The 25,305-nt window shown below is 40.0% G+C and overlaps 1 protein-coding gene across 3 annotated transcripts in view; it reads left to right on the forward strand.

Annotated features, from left to right (window-relative positions):
• PARD3B (par-3 family cell polarity regulator beta) overlaps positions 1 to 25,305 on the forward strand; it is a 1,033,909-nt gene that overhangs the window by 596,096 nt on the left and 412,508 nt on the right. For all 3 annotated transcript variants that reach the window (XM_059393291.1, XM_059393292.1, XM_059393293.1), the window contains 2 exons: positions 13,327 to 13,497; positions 18,322 to 18,454. In XM_059393291.1, the coding sequence (XP_059249274.1) occupies positions 13,327 to 13,497; positions 18,322 to 18,454 (304 nt within the window). The remainder of the gene's footprint in view (positions 1 to 13,326; positions 13,498 to 18,321; positions 18,455 to 25,305) is intronic.

Raw genomic sequence — 25,305 nt, forward strand, 5'->3', positions numbered from 1 at the left:
GGTTATTTATCATGTTTTATGCCCTTGAAGATAGGCATGGTGCCAGGAATGCATGTTTGCCTTTGAACTTGGGAAAACTTACAGTCTTCCAGAAAAAGAGGAAAGAAAGTGATTCTGCCTTTTCACATTGGGGTGAGCAGTGTGATCATTGATATTAACATAGTATAATGGTTATCTAGATGGCCTGGGTTCAAATCAAGCTTCATTGCCATGTGCTCTGACCAGGACACCATTGCTAGCTGTGGGAATATGGGTGAGGAATGTGACCTGCTGTGCTCCCATATCTTCATTTCTGGGGGGTGCATAATGGGTAATACTTAATTCAAGTGTCCTGCAGATGAAATTAACACACATACTATGATTAAAACAGCAAAGTGATTAGAGATGGGGGGAACATGTTTGTGCTTATGATCTGCCATCCTCCCCACCATGCTCATCTCAGTCCATGCCACAGGGCTTCTTGAGTTTGAGTCCTCCCCAGACTGCTCCCACCCGCTATCATGTGGACAAGGTACTTGTCGGACAAGTTACTTGTCTCCATATGCTTCAGTTTCCTCTCTTGTAAAATGAATAAAATTAATAGAGCCTACCTGCTGGTGCTCTTAGAAGGACAAAGAGAGATACTGTATGCATTTTGTCCAGCACAGTGCCTACGATAAACTTTCAACAAATGTTAGCTATTTAAAAATAATCTGACACGTATCACACATGACCCTCCCTTAACAAAAGCCAAGAAAGATCTGTGGAGAGTTTCTAGGAGCATCTCCGGTCTCGGATTGCTGGCTTGGTTGAAGCACTGGTGTCTTCTCACTTATCATTCCACATTTGTTTCAGACCTAGACACTGAGCTGATGCCTTTTTCCTTTGGAAATAAGAAATTCATTGTGAGTAGACAACTTTTTAATGGACTCCTTGGATCAGTTAATTTTTTTTGACATAATAAATAATGACAGGATTTCAGTAACATACATCAGTAAGCCTATATGTTTCTCACGACTCTGCAGGACAGCTCAAGTGGCTGGGATTCAGGCTGCTGTACCTTTGTGCAGGTCAGTGTCCTCCGTGTACGTCACCCCCCCCCACCCGGACCAGCAGGCTAGCGGGAGCACGTTCTTCTCATGCTCTGAGGGGGCAGAAGGCCAGCAGCAAAGACAGAGTGAAGCCTCTCAAATCCGAGGCCCCGAGCTGGCACTCCGCCCCTCCGCGCGCACACAGAAACACACACGTGCCCTTCTGACCAATGCAGTCATGTGGGTGAGTCCAAGGTCAAGGCCTGGGGAAACACAGTCCACCCCTGGTGAAGCTGTGGCGAAGGTGCAGGTCCAGAGAAGGGGGAAGTTTGGGGTCAGTCGTTCAGTCTCTCACATTCTCCCATCTGGCTCAGAAACGCAGAACCAGGAGCAAAAGGAGAATAATAGTAAGAATAGCAGCAGCATTAGCCTTCCCTGTGCTCAGCACTTAACGTACGCCCGCTGCGGGGGTAGATACTTTAGGTGGGTTCTCTAATTGCGTTCTTCATGTTGACACTGGATGATAATTAGGCAGTTCCATCAGAGGGAAACTGCAGATTACAGAGTTTAGTGCTTCTCCTGTGGTCACAGCCAGGAACCGCTTAAGCTAAGACTTGAACCTGGGTAGTCTGACTTCGGAGCCTGTGCTCCACTGTACTGCGGTGAAGCTTCCTTCAGCTCCCCCTTCATATTCCAGAAGATCGGGGGCCGTTATCCCGGAGTTGTCTGGTGCCACACCTGTCACCCTTCACCAAGCCTTCTAAGCATGTGCTGTGTTTAAAGAGGAGCCTTGATCCTGCTTGTGGTTACCGGGTTGATATTCTTCTTCTTATACCTAATGACAGTTCTGTTTGCAGAATTTATTCCAAGTAAAATTGGAACTGAAATGATTTTTTGGAAATTAAAAGCAAACATCTTAGCTGCTTTATGAGCAATAACTTAAGCTCAAGCAGATATTGGAGAGCAGGTTTAATGTGTATATCCATGTTTGTGTAAGTGAGCATCTCCTTACCTAAGCAGTTTCTAACAGTCCTGTTTCTTCAAGAAAGATTTCACTTTCCATTTATGTAAATTTCTTTCCTGACACCAGTCTGCTGAGTCAGACAATCACACCACTAAAAACCACTGGACAGCATATTTAAGTTAAGCTGATCTTAAACAGTAAGAGGCATCAATCATGAATTTAGCCTTATTGTGAATGTTTAGTATCCATTTGTCTTGTTTACTTTCTGCAGTATAAAGGGTGCAGGACTAAGATTTGCTCACAAGAAATCTGATTAACCAGAAAAAGAGAGAGAGAGAGAGAAAGTATTTTTCTATTCTGCTGCAGCCGTTCCAATAATCCATTGTTACTCTTCAGAAAATTGCCACCTGTTCTGTGATTCAGGATTATGTCTTACAGAAATTGTTTTGAGACTTTGTTCCTGTCCCCTGCTCAGAAGATACAAATGTAACAGACTGCAGTGTCCCCAGGGCAAAGGGGAGATAAGCATGGGGAACATCCACTTTAGCATCTGGCCCTAGGTTTTTACCTGAAATCAACAAAATAATCTTTCTGCCAGAGCACAATCTTTTTCTCCTGGCCCTTCGTACCACTAATTGGTTCTCAAGGTGTTTTTCCCTTTAGGGAAGGTGGATTTTTGAAAACTAAACTACTTTGAAAAGTATGACCAAATTCTTCCTGTGGATTCTGTGTGCTGTATTCTCCTGGGGGCTTCCGCTGGTATAAACAAAGATAGGCTACTTCTTGCCAGATGCAAAACCACCTAACCACTGTGCGACTGTGACTATAATTGAGGGGCTCTTTTTTTCTTCCTTTTCTCTCTTTCTCTCTTTTTATTTATTTTTATTTATTTATTTTTTATTTACCTCTCGGGCTGCTGCTTTCAATCACTTCCTCCCTTATTTGAGTTCTTTCTAATGGAGATGTAAATCTGTGTTTGAAAATAAAAGCACCTGGCTCTTCTAGGAGTCCCTCTTGGGGTAAATTCTTCTCACTCAAGGGGCAAACTAAACAATATTCTTACTCTACTCAGAGTTATCCAAATGCTTAATCTCATTAATATTTAAATTCCAGTCTGCAGATCAAGAAGGAAATCCCAGAAACTCCTTCCTATTTGTGTCAGGGCTCAACATCTGCCATTTCAGACCCCTTCAGCCTATGGAGCTCTTTGTGGACATTTCTGAAGCATTCGTTTGAGCTCCACTTTTCAAAGTACAAAGGGGCCATTGACCTCAGTAGCCAAATATGACTGAGTATTGGTGCTAATTTGCTTAAACAGTAACAGGGATTACATGTTTGTGGTTCCATTTTAGTTTCTGTCATTCGTACTGGGCATTGGCAGCTGAAGTACAGGGTAATTGCTTTCAGAACCTGAAAATACTAGATAGAAGTCTCTGGGTTTAACATCTTCCAAACCAAGACCTGTGTGGCATTTTTTTTTAATATTTTATTTATTTATTTGACAGAGAGGTAGAGAAAGCACAAGTAGGCAGAGTGGCACGCAGAGGGAGAGGGAGAAGCAGTCTCTCCGCTGAGCAGGGAGCCCGACATGGGCTTGATCCCAGGACCCCAGGATCATGACCTGAGCCAAAGGCAGCTGCTTAGCTGACTGAGCCACCCAGGCGTCCCAACTACTCTGTATGACATTATGAAGTGCTTAAGGATGCTTTTCTAAAATTTCAGTTCTGTGATCAGAATTTAAAGCAAACGTGGTGGTGTCATTATTGTTAAATGAAAAGGAATATTGTCTGTGTTGCAGTTAGAAAAAAGTACCCCGAGAAGGATACTCTTCTTTCCCCAAATCCACATAAAAATTAGCTTTTCCTTTCCCTCACTAAAGCACACACAAAGTCTTAATGATTTGAAGACCTTCGATATTCTCATCCTCATTGGCTAAACCTTTTGAATTCTGAGATCAGTAGCTTTCTTTTGCTTTGCTTTTCATGAACTATAGTAACTGAATTTTTTAAGAGAAAATGCATTTTACATCTATTGATTATAATAACTTAAGCTGGCTATTTATCTTAGGTTTTTCCTCAAAAATAAATCACTTTTAGGAAAAATATTTAACTAGAAGAGTGATATTTTCTTAAAAATTGACATAGGATATTAGTATGATGTAATAAGAATAAAAATCTCATGGAATCGGTTATATTAATTCTGAATGACATTTTTTATTTGAATATACAGACTTTGAGAATAGAATATGTCCTACTGAAACCTTGAAATAATAAGGTAAAAAGTAAAATTTAAAGGCAATTTTTGCTAAGGGAAAAATGTCATGTATCAGATTATTTAAGGTCTTTTATATAGAATGGATTTAAGAATACCTGTTATTCTCTAGAAAATTAATTAGCCAGGTTTGTGCTTAATAAATACTACTTGATGATGATGAAATTAAATGAAAGAAAAATGCCTGACATAGCTAATTGCAAATGCATGTGCTCAGAATATGAAATAGATATAATTTAAGTAATTTGATTCTGGTGTGCTTAGGAAATTTGGAATACTCCCTCTGAGAAATGCAGAATTTCATAATCTACACTATTTAGTATGAGGTGAAAGAAAGAAAAAAAAAAAGATCTAATACAAGCACTCTCCCTGTTTTAAAATGACTCAAATGTGAATTTTTAGAGTGAATGTACACAATTGTAGAGTTCCTGGGAATATAGAGCTTAGTGCTGAATGTTCACGTCTCTTTGTAATCTGGACCAGTTAGCAGCAGCCAAGCTATTCCATAGCAGTCCAGGAGGAGTTCCCCGTGTGAGTCATTTCCAACTCCAACTCTACTGGTATCTATAAATCATGGAGGGGATCTATAATTAATGAACTCAAAGGAAGTTAAAAGGGACAGCTTTTAAGGAACACTAATGTTAGATGATTTCTTCAACTACCCATTCTTCTTAAAATTGGTAATGTTTTCTATTGGTGGAAAACCATAACAATCGTTAGAAGCAGTCATGTTTTCCAGGTTTTTACCTCTGACCAATGGACCCCACACTCCAAGGATGTCAGTTGCTCTGTTGAAGCTTCTCAACTGTGAGAAGCTAAACTCTGACATTTCATCCTGACCATGAAAATGTGATACGTTTTAGAAACACCTAAAAGCAGGAAACTTGCCTGGAAAAATTCAGAATCACTGTATATCCAATAAGAATTTTACCTTAAAAATGAAATTATTAACTTAAACATGAGAAAAATAGTATCAATTGTTCTGCTAATTATATAACCCAATTTACTTTTATTAAAAAAAAAAAAAGCAAGAATCTTGGCCTATGTTAATTCAGACAGTCAGGCTCATCATTTAATGGGTTTTCTCCAGTAGCAACTATTTTATAAAGAGATACTATAACATTATTTTTAAAATCTCGCAATATCAGCATAATCATTGCTTTTCTTGATGATCTTTATCACTTATACATTTTTATTTTATACACAGAAATTCAAATAAAAAATCCATACCATGCCAGATAAAATTTTGGAAACCTACATCTTTTGAGGTGTATTTTGGGCTCTATGATTGTCTCCATGGGCTGAAAGAAATTGTAATAAGAATTGGTAGTCCTAGTTAAAAAGGAAATGATAATCTACAAAAGTTGATATACCATGATAATGATAATTTGACAGTGAAAATATACCTTTCAACTGTAGAGCTATAGTCACCTTCATTATGGGTATTTATAGAATAGATATATACTCTCTATATAGATATATATATAGAGAGAGAATTCATATGTTTATATGTAGTTACTATATATTGTATAATATTTATTATATATTTGTATATAAAACTATAATATAACATGATCTAAGTTTTGGCCTTGACACTTTGCTTTGGACCCATTCTTCCAGGGACAAGACTTTAAGCAATTTTCGCACAAAAAAATTGTATAGTTCCTTTCCTGTTAATTAAATAAGAAGATTTTCAAGAAGTTGTAAAGTCCTCAGATTCCCATCTTGTTAGGCAGTCATGGCAGACTCTGCTTAACTCATATAAAACACATATGCCTTAATAAGCTTTTTATTATCCAGTTTCCTAAGCCAAAGTAAACCAAAAACAGAAAATCAGGAAGGAGATAAGAATATATGGGTGAGGAAGCTGAAATGACAGGAAACAGAAGTGTCAGATAAGCACAAAATGCTATTACCACATAGTAAGCCAGGGAATATTTGTGATAACTCTTAAATCAGTGCTTCTCAAACTTTTTTTTTTTCCTGAGGAAATTAATAAGATTCAGTAACAACTATGATAGAGTCTCTAAGTTGGGATATATTTATGCCCCTCATTTTTCCAGAAGGAGCTTAAAATGAAGGAATTATAACACATTTTGAAAATATTAGAATGGTTTTGATTATATATATGGTGACACTCTAAATAATATTCTGTTATCTTTGGCAAAAACAGGTTGAAATACTACAAATATGGAGTAAACGGTATGTTGCTAAGACTTCCCCAGTTTGCTACATAATAAAGGAGGGAAGCTTTTAAAACAATACTGAATTAAATGAGTAAATTTAAATTTTACATTCATCGAGGAAGTGACAATAGGGCCAGTACACAGGAAGTAATCAGGTTTCCCTTTTAGAAGTCTACATGTTCTGTGAACATGTGCGGGCGTATTCAGGCCAGCCTGAGTCCGTGAATCTCTCACAGTTACAGTTTGTACATAAACCATTTGTTCATCATAGATGAAACTTACACCAGCTCCAGAACACCTGAATGGAAGATTTTGCAAGTGACTCGACTTAGGATGCACTTCTTGGACATCTCTAGTGAGTTCTGCAATATATAGTAGACTGGAGATAGGGAACTTAAAAACAACTCATTCCGTAATCAAGATGGTGCTGGAATAAGTTAAAAACATCAACAAAACAAGTCCACTATGATAAAGGTGGGGTAGATGAGTATTACTAAATATCATCAGTATTGAGATGATGGTGAAATTAATTCTCCCTATGCAGATATTTATGAGTGGGAGGCGGTTGCCGACTTTTGTTCTGAAGGATAGATAGCCATTCAGGGGATAAGTGGGAATGCAGAGGACATTTTGGACAGAAGGAGAAATACAGGCCACATCGCGGTGGGCTCAACCCCAGAATGCAGTTTCTTGTCCCTGGAAAATAGAGCTCTTACTTGGAAAGAATTGGCCCTGTTTATTTTGGTCGAAATTGTGTTAGGACAGATGATGTAAAACATTGATTAATGTAGGTAGGTACTCTTCAAGACAAGAACTTACATGCTTCTAGTCTTACCAACTTTCTTTATTCCTCCTCTCTGTTTCAAAACCTGTACTTTAAGATCTTGATTTATTCTTTTCCTTTCCTTGCTGTTGTTTTCAAATGAAGTCAAATGATTTTAATCTGGAATGTCAAGTTCTTCTGTAGGTTGGATTTTTTTTTCTTTTTTTTTTTTTTTTTTGCAAAAATATGGTAGGCAGATGTTGTCATGGAATGCTTTTAGGGCCTTGTGAAGGATTTGTTCAGGACAATCCTTTCCCTCAATCAGGTGTCATCTTGCCTGGAGTCCCAGCCCACTCCAGAGAAACCCTGCTCCGAAGTCTGAAGTCAGGCTCTGGGATTTGGGCTCTGGGTGTTGATAATATCCCAGGAGGCTTTACTGAGGGCCCCATTAGAAACATGCAGAGGCAGGAGCTGACATCTGGTTATGATTAATCCTCTCAACACCCTGGCCGAATGCGAGCTGGCCTTGGGCTCCAGCCAGCTACTCCCGAGAAAAACCAGCCCACTCCTTCATACTTGTTTCATGTTTTGCAGAGGCTAGTTCTTCGCTTAGGCTTTCTTACTCTCCCCTCCATGTTCATTATTAGAACTTTAGAGGTAGAGGGGCCTTACCAAAAAAATTGGCTCAAGGTGATAGATGAAGCCATACAATGTCACCAGTAATCATGGTAGAGATAGTACCCGGGCACCACGGAGTATAACAGGTGCTGAAATACAAGGTCACTAGACTGCCTGGAAATTGTGGATCTACTTCAGTGGGCATATGGAGTATCCTACAAGATATGTGACTGTTCCCATTACAAAGAATTATCTGGTCCAAATGTGCAGCTGTGGAGAAACTGTGGTGTAAATACTTATTTTTAAGAGATGAGAATCTGTAGCCTTTATTAGATTCTCAAAGGAACCTGAGAGTCCATAAAAGTCAAGAATCACTAGCAACATAGTTGGAAAAATGGCCTTCAGAGTGACACAGTCCAAGTTCACATCTGCTTTAGAATTGGGACTTGTAACAATGCATTGAACAGGCTTAATTCTTGGTTTCTTTTTTATAAAATGAGGCGACTGTCCCCAGTGTATAGGATTGTTGTAAAGATTAAATTGTCTAGTGCACATAATGGGTTTAGCACAATGACTACCCAAACTCATAAGAAACTCATTAAATAATTATTATCATTAATAATTATAGTGTTGGGGCACCTGGTGGTTCAGTGGGTTAAGGTCTCTGTTTTTGGCTCGGGACATGGTCCTGGGATCGAGCCCCACATCGGGCTATCTGCTCAGCAGGGAGCCTGTTCCTCCTCTCTCTCTGCCTGCCTCTCTGCCTAGTTATGATCTCTGTTTGTCAAATAAATAAATAAAATCTTCGGAAAAAGAAATAAAAAAAATTTTAGTGTCTCTAATCATCTCTAGTATTCTGAATTTAGAAGGAGTACAGCATAACAGGTACATGTCTGACTTAGAGACAAGGACACCTAGCCATGCCAGTAACCTTTGGCAAACCACTGTATGTCTTTGAGTCTCCATGTCTACATCTCTTAATAGAGGAGAGTAGTATTTCTCTCACAGGATCATTGTGAGAACAAAATGAGAGAGCATATATAAAACATTTGCATCATGACTGCCCTATATTAGGTGCTCAGTAAAAGGGAGATATAATACTCAAACATCTTGTCTCCTGGGCCACTCATCCTATTGTAGGAGAACTGGGTTAGGGCTGATGAGATTTGAAGTAATCCCAGGACATGGAGAAGACCTAAATCTTGTACCAGTTTTTATTCGTCCTTAAGTATCCTAAGGAAGTTACTTTTTATCTTTACTCTGATCTCCTTACTCTTTGGGGAACTGCCTTTACTCCCTCCTGTCTTGAGGATGGATAGAGTTGGTTGTGGGATTGGGCAGAGATGAAGGGAGTAATTGACAGAGGTGAGGAGTCTTGTTCGTTAGGGGTCTGACAGCAGTATAATAGGAAGGAAGGTGTCTTAGTCTGTTCGGGCTGCTTTAACAGACTGCCATAGACTAGGTGGCTTATAGAAAACAAGTTTCTTTTTCCCAGTGCAGGCTGAAGTCTAACATCAAGGCGCCAGCAGATTCAGTGTCTGGTGAGACCCATTTCGGGTTGATAGATAGCTGTCTGCTCGCTGTACCCTCACATGGCAGAGAGGTTGAGGGATCTCTCTCAGGCCTGTTTTATGTGGGCACTAATCCCATTCATGAAGGTTCCATCTTAATAACATCACGTATTTGAAACATGTATTTGGAAGAGGGTTGGGGGAGGAAGGACACAAATAGTCTATAGTAGAAAGGGATTTTTTTTTTCTTTAACAGATGCAAGCATGACCCAAATTACAATGAAATAAATATGCTAAGGTTACTGAGTTATATGCCTGGATAGTTGAATTCACTTCTATAAAATCAGTTGATGAGAGTTAACATTCCCATGTCTAAGTACTCACTTAAACATAGTATTAAAAAGATAAAAACCATAAAAATGTGCTTTTCTTGGTCAAAATTATCCCAAAGCATACACAATGGGCATATACAATTGAAGGATATTTAATGAATCTGGGTTGAGATATTTCATGAGCTTTCCATTGAATCACTTTCATTTTCAATCAAGACCAGACATGGGTATGCATTTATGTCTGTATGGTTAGAGAAGTGAACAAATTGTTGTCTTCTGCTTCTTCAGAAGAAGACAGCACTTGTCCTGCCATCCCCCAACACAGGCATCAGTCACCGTATCTTCTGCCATGTGACTCTGGATTTTATATCGGGCTCTCTTCCAGGAGACATCTGGTGGCATATTGTCCACTCTGGCTTTGAATGTTTTATTCTTGAAGCATTAATTCTTTAGGAACTAGTCATCCTCACCTATGTAGCAGAGGGAATGGTTAGGAATAGAGAATGCTAAGAAGCCAGGACTTGGGCTCTTCTGATCTAGCCCTGACCCTAACTAGCTGAGCAAGTCCCAGCCCATGGGGAAGTGCCTTTTCTTAAGAGGAGTTCAATCGATGGTTTTGCATCCCCTTTTGACATCACATTATTTATCTGTAAACAGAAGAGGTTGGAAAAGATGATCTCGAAGGACCTTCCAAGCTCTAAATTCTATGATTATATTCTAAATGTTAGGACATCATGGCACTTACTGGCATCACCATTAATGAAATTACCCATCATTTATCTTATACAGAGAAAGCACACACCATGAGTTACAGACCAGCCAGGCCTGAAAATGAAAGTGTGTGGATTTTTATCCTGCCCACAGCTCTCCAGTAATGCTTGTGATAAGTGTGTATGTCTTCTTTAAAAAAAAAAAAAAAAAAAAAAAAAAAATCCCAGCTGCCCTGGGGTGACCTGAACTGCCTTTTTGTTTGGACTTGTATGTAAACATGTTCTACTTCAACGTTGTGCTCTATCTGTTTGAGACTGGAATGTAGCTAAAAAGGAAAGTTTGTGCTTAGTATCTGTTGGTAAGAGATTATTTTATCAAAAAAAAAAAAAAAATGTCCTTGTATCTCCTTCTCTCTTATTTACTTCTTCACATAGACCTTGCTCCATACTTCCCAGAGAAGGTTCACATGAGGTTACCAGGTGTGATCTCACTCAGATCGTATTTCCTCCATCCTCGAGATGCCCATAAAGTTTCAGTCTTTATCTTTCTTCATATCATAGAGGACGAGGTGTCCTGCCAAGACTAACCCTCTGCAAATCCAACATGAGACCTCATTTCCTGTTAACAGAGTGAGGATCTTGATCCCTCTTCTGCTTCCTCCTCCTCCTTAAAAATCTCACATCTAATTGTTAATGACCCTCCCAGCCTCCTTCTCAAGACTCAACCCAACAGTCCTCTTCCATGAAAGGCCAAAGTAGACCGTAAGGATTTCTCGAGTTGTGTCTCACTTCACGTAACTAAACCATTAAGGTTGTTTTGTTTTACCCTGCTTTGTGTAACCGTAACCTCAGTCTTTCTGTGCCTCCCTCAAAATTAGATCATAGAAATGGAGAGATTTCTTTCTTGTTTGGCCTTTCCTGTAAATCTCATTTCCAGATTTGCTCCCAGTTAGGGTAAAGGTTAAGTGGAGTGGGAAAACAAGAGGAAGGAGGAGACGTCGTGCTTTGTGGAGGCAGTGCACTCAGACGTTTTCCAGCTCTAATCGAATGCCCTTCTCGATCGATCTCATCACCTTGCCATCCCACTTTCTTCGTTCAGGAGCATGCACTCTTTCGGGTGGCCTCCGCCATCTTGTCTGCCCAGTGGCCTCTCCAGCAGGTGGCATATGCAGTGAGTCTCCATGATGGCTTTAGCTCTCCAGGGCAGCTTTCCACATTCACCCTTCCCCCTGTTGTCGGCGGGAAAACTTCCTCTGACCATCTGCTACTGAATTAGTCAAAGTTTATTAATTTGTCCACAGGATTTCTCCCCCAAAGCTGCCCAGTTGGTCCTATTGTTCTTTGTATGCCCGGTTTTCTCATTTCTTAGGGAAGTGCTATTCTTTTGTATTTTATTCTCCTAACTTGAACATGGATCCCCAATATTTACTACTATAAAAAACTCTTCCGCATTTTCCTCTCCCAATTTAGAGTTGTACCGTCGTAGTCTAGAGACCAAGTAACAAAGAGAATTCTAGTAGGGAGACTGCAGAGCCAAAGAGCATGATATCAGAACTGGGGTCAGTGTGTCTCTGGTTTGCTTTTGTGACCTGGCCAAGTTGCAGCCCTTCTCTGCCTCAGTTTCCTTATCTATAATGTGAATAAAAGCATTGTGTTAGTCTGGAGTTCTGTGAGAATCACTAGAGATAATTTATGGAGGAATTCTCTAGGAAGGTAATTTGTCATACAAACCTACTGGCATTTCTGTTGAGTTTAATCTGTTAAGCAGCATCATAATATTCCTTTTTTTTTTTTTTTTTTTTAAGATCTATGTATTAGAGAGAGAGCACGAGTGGAGGTAGGGGCAGAGGGGCAGAGGGAAAAGCAGACTCCCTGCTGAGCAGGGAGTCCAATGTGAGGCTCATTCCCAGGATCCCAGGATCATGACCTGAGCTGAAGGCAGACACTTAACCACTGGGCCACCCAGGCGTACCCTCACATCATAACATTCCAAAAACAGCACCTGCACCCGTGCCTCATAGTGAGGACTTCCTACCGTAGTGTGGAGACAGGTCTAAGGCATGTCCCCGATCTGACTGTCAGTATTTTGAAGATTTTTCCCTCGAGGCTGCCTGAGGGGAAGAGGCACTGTGGTCCCCCCACATTCTTTGGTTGGCAGAGCTTGTACCCCAGTTGGTTAGCTGCTGCTGTAGTCTCTAGCTTGTGTGATGCTTCTGGCTGAAGAGAACTAGTGCCTCGAAGTGATTTAGACGGGGGTCCAGGCTGCGAAGCACATGTAGGGCTTCAGTGCACTTTGTAGTACGTGGTTTCCTGAAGATTCTGGGTAAAAGTACTCATCAGTCAGAGCCTCCTTGCAAACAGGCCTTGACAGTCTTCTTTGTCGTGATTTTTCTGCCAGAAGATGCCATAGCAAATTGGTCCTTCACTGCACACCTCTGTGTTGTTCTGCAGACCAGCAGACTAGCAACTCCCAGAGCTGGCGGTAATTTCTAGGAGACTTATCACCACTGTCAAATATGGAACATTTAAGCATAAAGTCTCTCTGTGCCTGCAAATGCAAACCCTTGTTTCAAGTGATGTGACCACTTCCTTTTGCTTCCAAACCCCCTTTCCATGAGCCAACACGGTCCCTGCCAGAGAAAATGGCAGAATCAGGCTAGGTTAGCATGCTTGCCAAAGATTTAGGTAGGAGATATTACACAAATGTCTAAATTATTGCAGCTTGGGACTCTGAGATTTCAAAAACATACTTTCACACACTTAATTATTGTTACTATTGTAACTATTTGATAAGCTCCAGAAACTTGTTGTGCCATAGAAAATAAATCATTCCTAATGGCTGGGGGGTTTTTCTTCTTCTTCCTTTTTTTTTCTTTCTAAACTTGAACTTGTCCTGAAACAGTCATCCATCATCACCATACTTTTCTCTGTTTCATACATTTTTTTTTTCCTCTGCCCTAGGATGGTCGTCTGCGGATGAATGACCAGCTGATTGCCGTTAACGGGGAATCTCTTTTGGGAAAGTCCAACCACGAAGCTATGGAGACACTGAGGCGATCGATGTCCATGGAAGGAAACATTCGAGGGATGATCCAGTTGGTGATTCTGCGGAGACCAGAGAGACCACTGGAGGTGACGCATGTCTTTGGTTCCCTCAGCAAATTGCCCAAATGGCCACCTAAAATATGCAGAGTTCCATCACTTAGTATCAAACTGATCCTGAAACTGGGAAAATATGCCCCAGAAGGGCTCTGATGGATTTAGGTGGCAAACACGTGGTATATTATAGGTATAACTAGAAGGTATAAATATGTACATATCAAGTAAGTAATTTATCAAATCTAACAGGTCCTTATTTTCTAGTTTCCCCCCCCCCAGAAATTTCTAGACTTTGGGCTTCATTTATGTAGTAAACTATTAAACTATATAGCATCTTTAAATACTTTTTTGATTGATGTGCTTATAGCGTCCATACTTTAGAAAGTTCTTAATCAGAGGTATACAGATGCTTAGTGTAAAGACTGTTATAATGCAGTATGTTTTCCCCCACAATGTGCATGTAGATAATATAGACCTGGAACTTAACTAATTCAAAACTTGATTTATTAAGCAAGCTCCTTGCTTCATGTTATATTAAATAAATGTTTTTAATTAAATAAGTATTTTTGCACTGTTTTATCATGATTTTTTATGGATTTTTTTAACGCAAGAAATATTTCTGCCTACACATGAAGTGTAAGCATAAAGTATTCTTGATTGCTGTTATCCCTAAACATTTCACTTATATACAATTATATTTATATTACACAATTATAGTATTAAATTATAAAGTATATTAATATATTTATAATAATTATAAAATACTCCTAAAACGTTATTTTCTTTTATATATGAAAAATAATTACTAAACGCTCTTAAAAATATTTTAAGAAGGGGCGCCTGGGTGGCTTAGTGGGTTAAGCCTCTGCCGTTGGCACAGTCCCGCATTGGGCTCTCTGCTTGGCAGGGAGCCTGCTTCTCCCTTTCTCTCTGTCTGCCTCTCTGCCTACTTGTGATCTCTCTCAAATAAATAAAATCTTTAAAAAGAATATTTTCAGAAAACGGTTGATCACAGTTTAGAGTTAAGAAAAACATGAGCGCATCACACAGATATTCTCTGAGGACAAGTAATGTTTTTGTAATATGGTAATATTCAGAGTTAACATAGAATACTGTTAACAAAACACTAATATAAAATATTAGTTTTAATAATATGTTTAACTCAAAATTTAAAAAGGATTTTTCTTTTTTTTTTTTTTAAGATTTTATTTATTTATTTGACAGACAAAGATTGCAAGTAGGCAGAAAGGCAGGCAGAGAGAGAGGAGGAAGCCGACTCCCTGCTGAGCAGAGAGCCTGATGTGGGGCTTGAGCCCAGGACCCTGGGATCACGACCCGAGCTGAAGGCAGAGGCTTTAATCCACTGGGCCACTCAGGCGTCCCAAAAGATTTTTCAAATTAAGTTTCAACTACCTTCTACTATTGTTCGTAGTAGTTAAAAGCGTAGGCTCTAAAGTTTTGGATTACTTGAGCGAAACTCCCAGATTGTGCATTTTCTGACCATGTGAAGACATACCTAGCTGAGTGCTTGGAACTTGCAGATGACAGATACTGTTGTCTATTTTATCCCTTACTGTATCCTCATTTCCCAGCACACAGTAGACACTTAATAAATATTGTCGAATGAATGAATAAAAGATGCCTCTGAGACCTCCTTTATCTGAGAGGGTCAGCTGAAGTAGTAAAGTTATAAACTAGATCTCACTTTGTTATATTATCAGCTATTGGAAGAGAGTAACTGTACCTTTTTACTCTTCTGTACATAACCTTGTAAATGTTAAATAAATGTAAATTGGCCAATTACTGGAGACTATATATAATGAGCCAACTCGTTTTCAACATTTGTGTCTGCTTAAGTGACAGAGAGGCTTCCATGAATATTTAATGGATTTTACTTATGTACATAGTTATAAAACCCTCATCTAATGCTCCCATCCATGGTGGAATTGCCTCCTCTCTGGTTTAATTTAAGTCCTACCCTAGAGCCTTGGGATTCATGGTACCCCGTTGGTGTGAAGGATGGCCCGTGGGCCCCTAAGCTACCCCTCTGGGCATCTGTGTATTATGTGTCCCTTAAGATTTCTTGGAACAAAGATAGTTCAACTAAGAGAAAAGTCTGGAAGGCACTGCTGTAGAGTACCATTCCTGTGCCAATAGCAAGAGTTAAGGGAGAAAGAAGAGAAAGAACAAAATGAACAAGGTTGTTAAGAATTATGTCTGCCATCTCTCCCCTTCCCTAATTTTGTCTTTCTCTAAAATGGGCGTGTGCCTGCTGGGTGAGCATTCTGTACTTGGGCTCCTCTAGTTGTGACGTTTTATCATTTACATTCTTCTTCACTGCACGAGTTTCTGGTCTCCCACTCTGACGTGGGTTGACAATTATTCCATCAGAAGAAAGTACTAAACTTTCGGTGTGTTGCCCATCCTTGGAAGTGTCTTATTAATGTAGTTCACTAGGAAATTAATTGGGAATTAAGAAATGGGATGACAAGCAATTTTTTTTAAAGATTTTATTTATTTATTTGACAGAGATCACAGTAGGCAGAGAGGCAGGCAAGAGAGAGAGGGGGTGGGGGAAGCAGGCTCCCCACCCAGCAAAGAGCACAATGTGGGGCCTGTTCCAGACCCTGAGATCATGACCTGAGCTAAAGGCAAAGGCTTAACCCACTGAGCCACCCAGGTGCCTCACAATTTTGATGAGGATATTTAAACAAGATCCCTTTTTAGTTTCCCTAATATTTACATGCTTTCCATGGGGAATGTGCAGGCACTTGATGCTCTCAGCTCTCGGGAATCTCTGTGGTACCCACAAAGATTAAAGAACATTTTTCTCTTATGAAGACAGCAGCTGCTGATGTACAGCTCATCTTTATTAAATTGGAAAAAAATCCAAAAAAACAGAAAAACCGTCTGCAGCTATTTCTCTCCCAGTTCTGTGTTTTGCTGTGTCAAAGCATATGTCGTGCACTCCTGCTCTTGCTGTGTCCCCTGTGGAGAAACAGTCACCCTCAGATACAATAAAAAAGCAGCATACCCGAGAAAAAGGACTCAGCACTGCTCATACATTCAGGCAAATCAATTAGTTAGATCTGGCAAGAATACCAAAATAGTTACTTGAACATTATATTGATATAAAAAAAAATTAAAGGAGCTACTTAAGGAAAGTCAAAATATATAGTTGTTGGAGTATTTTCCCACATTACCCAGATGTACAAGATACGTAAACAGTTTTGATGAGGACCTCGTGAAGAATACATAATGAATCCTTGATTGAATCAAAATCATTTTAAACAGAAACATGTTTTTCAAAGGGTGAGCTTGAAGTTCAATTGTAATTCTATTTGAGCCTAGAGACTTAGTATTAAAAAATGGGTTATGACCTGTTTTTTTTTCTCCCCCCTCCCCCCCAAACATTTCCCTCCTCTCTACAAGCTCATCTTGGTAGAAGCAGAATATGTTTAAAAATCCATTATATTTTTTATTGGCTGGGACGCTAATGGAGGGCTCCGCGACAGCTCTATTTTACAAGCTGAATACTTTAATTAGGCTGGTTACTGATCAGTTGTTAGGATATCGATGGTGTCATTTATCAAAGAGCTGGGAAAGCAGAGTTTTGTTTTGTTTTGTTTTTTGTTTTTTTTTTTTTGGTTCTTGTTGTTGAAGCACAAGGCTAGGTGAAGTAAGTCCTACCTCTCCTACCTGCTGAGGCTCGGGCTTTCATTTAGGATTTGTTGGCCGAGTCTGGTTTGACTAACAGTACAGAGGCAGAGGGTAACACTACGTGTGGGAAAAGTGTTACAAGCTTCGACAAGAAGCTAAGAGAACTTCAGCAGCTGAAAACATTTTAATTATTAAGAATGTATAAATTGAATGTTTTAAATATTTTGTTTAGCAGGATACTGAGTTTTTGTGAGTGAGAGGAAAGTATAATAAAATTATTCAGGCCAAATGCTTTGCTCCAAAGTAGAGAGTTTGGGAGATGGGATCTCTGTCTCTCTTGCATCCTGCTTCTCTCACACATGGTCAAGGGCACACTGGTGAGATGGCGTCCAGGTGACTTCCTTGAAATCTGTGAGAAAGACACATAACCTGAGCAAGCGCAGAACCCAGTTCTTTGTGTCTCCATCCTCTTGATCAGACTCCTGGAGCTCTCCAGAACTGGCTCCCCTCAGCTCCCTCTTCACACCTCTGTAACATGGTTTGTGGGCATGTTACTCTGGATACAGCCATTTTGAGGACACTGTGAATTTGTTGGAAGGCTGTCCACATTCAAACAGGAGGGAAAAACATCAAAAAGTGGGGGGGGGGGGAAGCTCAGGAGAACCCCTGTCTGACATTGTCACCGAGATTGTTTTAGCTTCTGGCCAGCAGACCTGGTGTCCACAGTGGGAAACACTCCTGGCGTTTGAGTGGCAAACCTGCTTAGGTTCTGACTTGTCCTAGAGCATATGCACTTAGTCGCTGAGGGAGAGAGAGAGGAACCAGCTGGTTGGCAGAAAAATACCCTTGGCATGAACTGTTCTTCTTGTGTTGACACTGCCACAAGCTGTATTCCCAGATGGAAGAAAATTTGAAAGAAGCCAGTTGTAAGTGGGGGGAAAGAATGATAAAGTTAATCCTCTTTGGTGCTGGCTATGAGTCATCCCAGTCCTTAGCACCACGTTGTCAGTAGTTTTTGTATCTCGCATTCGAAGATGTCTTAACTGATAGGGCCATTTTGATTTTCCAGTTGAGAGTGTATAAGCAGTAGACTTTTGGGAGCTCATTCATCAACTGATCATTCTCCTACATTGCTTTCATGGACCAAGTTCAAACGTATTAAAAAAGCAAATGTAATTTTTTATTTTCATTTCTTAGGAGCCTGCAGAGTGCGGGGCATTTTCTAAGCCATGCTTTGAGAATTGTCAGAACACTATAACCACCTCCAGGAGAAATGATAACAGCTCATTGCATCCCTTCGGCACTTACAGTTCGCAGGACAAACAGAAAGGTAAGAGTCTGTCCATTTCCATCTGCTGCAAATGGCTGGAGAAAACACAAGACTATATATTTTTTTAAAAGGACAAAGGGAAGTTAATTAGACCAAGTGCAGGCTTTGTTCCTCTGAGTCATGAACATGGGGAGATGATGTGTGGTAGAGCTGACTCAGAAGTTGTGAAGCAGATTCCTGGCATCGCCTCCAGTTTAAGTGACAGTTTCTGTGTTTGCTGCCCCAAACACGGAGGATTATGTGTAAAACAAACCAAACGAAAACAAAATGGCAGCATGGAAAAACAAAATGGCAAACTGTTTGTTTTTTTTTTTTTTTTAACAATCTTTTCGTTATTGAAAGTTACCAAATGTAAATAACTATTAAACTTAAAAAAAAAAAAGTGCAGACTAGTATTAAACCATAAGGCGGTCATTGCATGATTTACAGGTTCTAGGAAGAGTGTGGTAAATACCATGAATGAGACCATCCTGTAACAGCTGGAATGTTCTTATTATTCCTCACTATGTTGTCTTTCCCTTATTTTCTGGTACTCGTAGAGCTCTGGATATAAAACATTTGGACTTTGTTTTTAAAAAATCATTCTGTGGGTCACCAAGAAAAAAATTATTTTTTATTTCCCTGAATGTCATTTTATAAAAATAACTTTAAGTTTTTTGTATTGCAGAGACAATGCATATTCCTTACAGAAAATTTAGGGAAAAGCAATAATGTTATTAATAATATTACTCATTCATCCTTCTAACTATCAAAAATACTAATCGATAACATTTTTACATCTGTATTTCAAATCTTTCCTTCATGCAAATATGCATATATAAAATGAAGTGAAAATGAAATATATATAATGTTTAGGAAATTGCTCTTTAATTAATACACATTATGATCATCTCACTATGTCACTGAATATTTTACATCATCACCACATAGTGGTTCCATAGTGAGCCTCTGAACGCAGGTACTATTTATGTAATCTGTCTCTTTTTCACATTCAACATGTTATCTGAATTTATGTGGGAACAAGTTGAAACTCTGAGTTAACTACATCAAAATAGGCTTGTCCATCTCAGATTCCTTGAGAATTGTTTCATCAGAATGAGACGTTGTCTTTTTCTCTGACTTTGTCCATTTTAGTGAGAGTAGCAGCAACAGCTGTGACCATTCATTTATTAAGTGTTTACTGTCTGTTAGGTTCTGTGTTAAGCAATTTACATGCACACTGGAAGTGGGTAATACTATTATCCTCGTTTTACAGATGAAGAAACAGAGAGTAAATAATTAACCCAAGACCACATACTTCGTCCATGCAGAGCCTGGATTCAGCCCCTATGTCTCTGATTCCAGTTCATTGCCTAAGCCACAGCATGGACGCTGTCTTACATTGGTCCCTTGAAACTGTTGAAGTCCTTTCACCTGATACCAAAAATGTGATTAAAGGCTCACTTGACTTTGTGTCAGATAAAGAAATACTCTTGTCTTTTCTCGTCTTCCTTAAGAAATTAAAATTTGTCTTGACAAAGCGAGATCTCTTTCCAAGACCTTAAATCACAGTAGCAGGAGAATCTGGGGAAGGAACAGCAAGTTTTCCACATACTAGACCAGCCTTCTCTCAACCATGTCCATATAATGATCAAGAACATTGCCATGTGTATTAAAATATCTAGGCTTTACATAATTTGATTGGCATTTTATTCTCAAGAATCATGTGATACAGTGACAATCCACGTTCAGGGTGTTATTCCTAATTATACCAGTGACATCCAAAGGCGTAGTGGGCACATTATCCCCTATCTTGTTTCATTTTTTTATTAAAGATTTTATTTTTTGAGTAATTCTACACCCAGTGTGAGGCTCAGATCCACAGCCCTGAGAGCAAGCGTCATATGCTCCAAGTATGCCAGCCAGATGCCCCTCATTTTTAATAACTATAAAATATTGATGCTGGAGTGGTAATTATACAGACTATTTTTAGAGGACACTGAGATGCTCAAGGAAATGGGACACTATCTCTAGAAGGGACAGGAGCAACCAAAATTATGAAATTATAGAACTAGTTGAAGTGTGAGGATATAAACAGGAAAAAAAATTCAAATAATAGAGTCCAGTCAAAGCACATGCTAAAAACAAAACGTCATAATACTTTGAAATGTCAATAGAATGTTCTGAGTTTGTATTTCCACTGACCAGCTACATCCTTTGGGTACATGTGGCCCCAGACAACCACTGGGAGTCTCTATCTGTTCTTTCTCTTGAGACTTAGCTCCAGATAGAACAACTGTTTACACCAGTGAAAAACCATGCAGGTCAGCTATCTGCAAGTTTCCTGCTTTACTTCCTGTCCTCATGTCAGTTTTCCAAAGTGACCCCCAAAAAATCCAGTTTTTTCAAGCAGGGATTGCATCAAACATTATTTTTTTTAAAGCAGGAAAAATCTGTTGCTGTTATTTCTTTGTATATTCAAGAATTCCTTGTATATCCAAGAATTCGACCTATCAAGGCATTAGACTCATTAAATTTTAATCATAAGAGAGCAGTAGATGAAATTTTCTTACTTTTATGTAAGCCTATTGACTTAGAGATAAAAATATATATAATAGAATTTGTAAACAGGAGGCTGTAGAACATCCTGATCACCATCTCATTTTCATATTCAAAACATTTAAAATGTTGTGAACCATTGAGAGCTTTTGAGTTTCAGATGCAAATGAAGTAGCAAGAGGTTTCTTCTGAAACCTGAGTGTTGACTCAACACAACCAGGTTTTTTAAGGAGCCCCTTCAGAAAAGCAAGATTGAGTTGACAAAATGTAATGTCTAGTGAGGAAAGGAACTGTTACAGCCAAAACATTCAGTTCTTTTTTTCTTCCCTTTTTCCTTTCCTTTGTATATTTAAAAACCCAATGTTGATATGCGGGGTTCCATCTATTTTTGTAATAATAGTACATGCCACCCACAGTTCCTTGGTTATTTTTTTATATATATACACATACTCCTGTCAAGCTGTTCCATGGAAAAGGCATTTTTAGAACTAACGTTTGCAGAAATTGTAACACCAGAAAATTCACATTTGTGTTGGAGAATGGCTAGCAGTGCCTGCAGTAGAATGAGTGTGGTGCCCCAAGCCCCAAGATGGCCAGGGGTCAGGATGGGGGCTGTGTCCCAGGGGTTTACTTATAAAATCCTATTACGCATTTAAATGTTAATAAAGAATACAAATTACCAACACTGTATTTTCTGAAGAATTTTGGTGGTAGATCTCAGCTCTGGCTACATAATGGTTAAGTAGTAGTAATAAGCATCATTTGCCTCTGGTTTATTATTAGTTCTCTTTTCATTGCTCTTGTCTCCCCCTTTGTTGCTCCACCCCTGCTTGCCCCCCCTTTCAGCTCAACTGCACCCTAGCCCCATGTGTAAGTCACCCATTGCCCTAAGTCTTCCCAGGCTCACCACCCAGGGAGGGCTCCTGTAGGACTTCCATCCCCACCCCAAATCAAGCCCCTTTGGTTGTGTGTCCCATCTCACTGGATCCATGTTCCCTGGGGTCCTTTGGGCAGACACATAATGTATAATTATTCCTAATGTGCCTTCTCTGGGGAACCAGCTCATGTCCACCCCTCTGTAGCATATAAGACACTCCCTGTGGAGTTGTGATCAGAAATTGAATTATACTTTTCAATTTGCCTGATGTTTGTTAGATACCTCCATTGTGCAGAATACACCATCAGCGATTCAAAAAAGAATACAATTGCTGTACTAGCCCTCAATAATAGTCTTTAACATTTTTATCAATTAAAACAAAAAATCTAACTCTAGAGTCATGAAAATTTATCTGTAAAAGGCCAGCTCGTAAGTATGTTAGGCTTTGCAGGCCAAGGGATCTCTGTCTCAGCTCTTCAGCTCTGCCACCGTAATCCAAAAGCAGCCATGGACAGTGTGTAAATGAATGAGCATAACTCAATGAAACTTTATGTACAAAACCAGATGATGGGCTTGTTTTAGACCAGGGCCATAGCCTGGTGAGCCCTTGTCTTAAGTTGCAATCTCTTTCACTCTTCTTTTCTGATCTGGCCCTAGCAGGATGGAGTCTATAAAACAAGTAAGAAAAATAAAAAATGATTAAAATCAGGGTCATTGGGTCATGAATGAAGCAGTTACTGGAGGGTGCGCTGTCAGTTTTCCCAGGCAAATATACAGGACGGCCATCAAGACTTAACCTGCTCCGTGTGGTGAAATCCAGAAATATTATTTTTTTGGAGAAAAGAGTTCCACATTTTCGCACTGAGAGAGGGTTAATAGAGATGTTTGGGCCATGAGAAAAACTATTCCTTATACAATTGTTTAAAAATGTACCAGGAACAGAGAATCAACAAAGAAGATATTTGCCTCTGTACCTATAGATACTTAAAAACTATGTAGGTTGTTCATGTGGATGAAATAAAAATTAAAAGTAACAGAGGCACCTGGGTGGCTCAGTCACTTAAGCACCTGACTCTTGATTTCAGGTTAGGTTGTGATCTCGGGGTCCTGGGATCAAGCCCCATGCCAGGCAACCTGCTCAGCAAGGAGTCTGCTTGTCTCCCTCTCCCTCTGCCCTACCCCCCAGTGCAATTTCTCTCTCTCTCTAAAAAAATGTAGAGGTAACAATTGTAATAAAACTTGAAGCATCTGAGGAAGAGGAGGGAAAGGAGAGGAAGGCACGGAGGCGTTTCTCTATAATCCAGTAAGAAATAGGTCTAGATACATAGATGATAGATCAATAGCTCATTGCAGAAGCAGCATGTGAGAAATGTTATAAATGGAATAGTCTTCCATAATAGTAATGGATAAACCCCAAATGTCAGTGGATAAAGACAGCGAAAGTATTTTTCTTATCTTAATTATAGCCAATGAGGCGTGGTGGAAGGAGGGCGGGCACTGTGCTCCGTGCGGTGATGGAGGGACCTGGGCTCCTTCTGTCCCTCTGGCCCATTTTCTAGAGACTCCTCCACTCCTGCTGGCCGCTGGGTGATGGGACAGGTGGAGAGAATGTACCCTTCCGTAGCCGCTGACACTGGGGATGTCAATGGTAAGAGCAACTCCCCTACTATTGGCCAGAATAAATCTAGGTGCAAAGAAGCCTGGGAAATGGGGTCTATATGTGCAGAAAGAAAGGAGGAACAGAGTGAGCACGGGTACTCTCTGCGCCCGCCCTAAACATATTGAGGTGGATCTTGAGAGAAGGGTGGGACTTGGATGGATGCCAGTGGATTTTGCGTTTACATAAGCAAACCCACGGAGGCAGGAAAGCCCAGGCTGGTGGTTGGGGAACAGTAAGAAGTCCTGGGTAGCTAAGGGCGATAAGGAGCTGATGTTATCTGTCGGGGCAGAGACCTTTATGCTCTAAGCTATTGTGTGCACCTGAAATGTTTTTGGGAGGCCAAGTGACATGATCACAGCTCCATCACCAGTGTGAAAGACGGGCTGAGAAGTTGAGGGTAGAGACATGACAGCCAGTGGGAATGTTGTCCCAGTATGTGCCTTTTCTCTAGTTTATGGTGTATTTTTCTGTTCTGTTTCTCTGGCTGCCTAACTGCCACTTTATTACCAAATCACTAGATTACTTGGGTGGGAGGCAGTGCAGGGGGACAGTATCGACTGCCTTTGCTCGCTGTGCTTCTGTACCCCGGTTACCCCGCCTCTCAGATCTCCTGCTTCCAGCCTCCACCCCAGGGATGTGTCAGCACTGCCAGAATTACCTCCATTTTCTACTAGTCCCTGGGGCAGAGCTTTGAGCAGCATTCTCTATAGAAGAACCAATGGGATGGATTTGTAGTCATATGTAGTTAATGTACAATAGACATTATATTATACATCATATAATAATATATATTATAGTGTATAATATAAAATACATAATAACATATATGACATATACATAATAAGATGTAATAACTCATATAATATAATGAGACTTATTGTAAGAAATTGGCTCACATGAGGATGGAACCAGGCAAGCCCCAACATCTGCGAGATGAATGAGCAAAGCTAGAGACCGACCAGAGCCAACAGAGCGGTCCCATCCTGAATGCCCACTCAAGACCCAGGAAGGGTCAATATATCTGTTTCAGTCCAAGGGCAGGAAGAACCCAGTGTCTCAGTTTGAAGAGAGGCAGGCAGGAAGAATTCTCTCCTACTCAGAGGAGGGTCAGCATTTTGGTTCTACTCAGGCCTTCAACAGGTGGGATGAGGTTCGCCCACATTATGGGGGGGACAGTCTACTTTATTCTGCCTACTGTTTTTAATGCTAAGCTTACCCAAAAAGCACCATCCCAGAAATACCCAGAATAATATATGATTCATTATCTGGGTATTCTGGGCTAAGTCAAGTTAACTGTAAAAGTAACCATCATACCTAGTGTGTTGACAGTCAAGCAGCTTCTGTTATCAGCAGCGTTTCATAGGGATAGATACTTTTCTCCTGTTCCGGCAATCAAGAACAAATAGGGTCCACATGTTACCAAATCTCTCACCATAACAGATACACAGTAGAGTTTAGGCGGTATGGAAGGATAATCTTTTAGTTGCTTATTAGTGCTTTGCATTTCTAAATCTGTGTGAATATGCACCGTCTTCTATCCTCCTCATATTCCTCTAATGAAGCTATTCTCAACCCCACCTTAGAGATTTCAAAAACTGGGGCTCAGAGAGGTTAATAGTTGGGCCAAATTCCCACAGCAGTGGGAGCCATGATGGAGACATGGCGGCCTCGCTACACCAACTCGACTCTCTCCCAGGCCGCTCCCTCAGGCTTTTCATACATTCGTTAGCGCGGGTAATAAGGATGAGCATTAGATGACATAATGTACATAATGCT

Source organism: Mustela nigripes, chromosome 3, assembly GCF_022355385.1.
Source record: "Mustela nigripes isolate SB6536 chromosome 3, MUSNIG.SB6536, whole genome shotgun sequence".
Lineage (NCBI taxonomy): Eukaryota > Metazoa > Chordata > Mammalia > Carnivora > Mustelidae > Mustela > Mustela nigripes.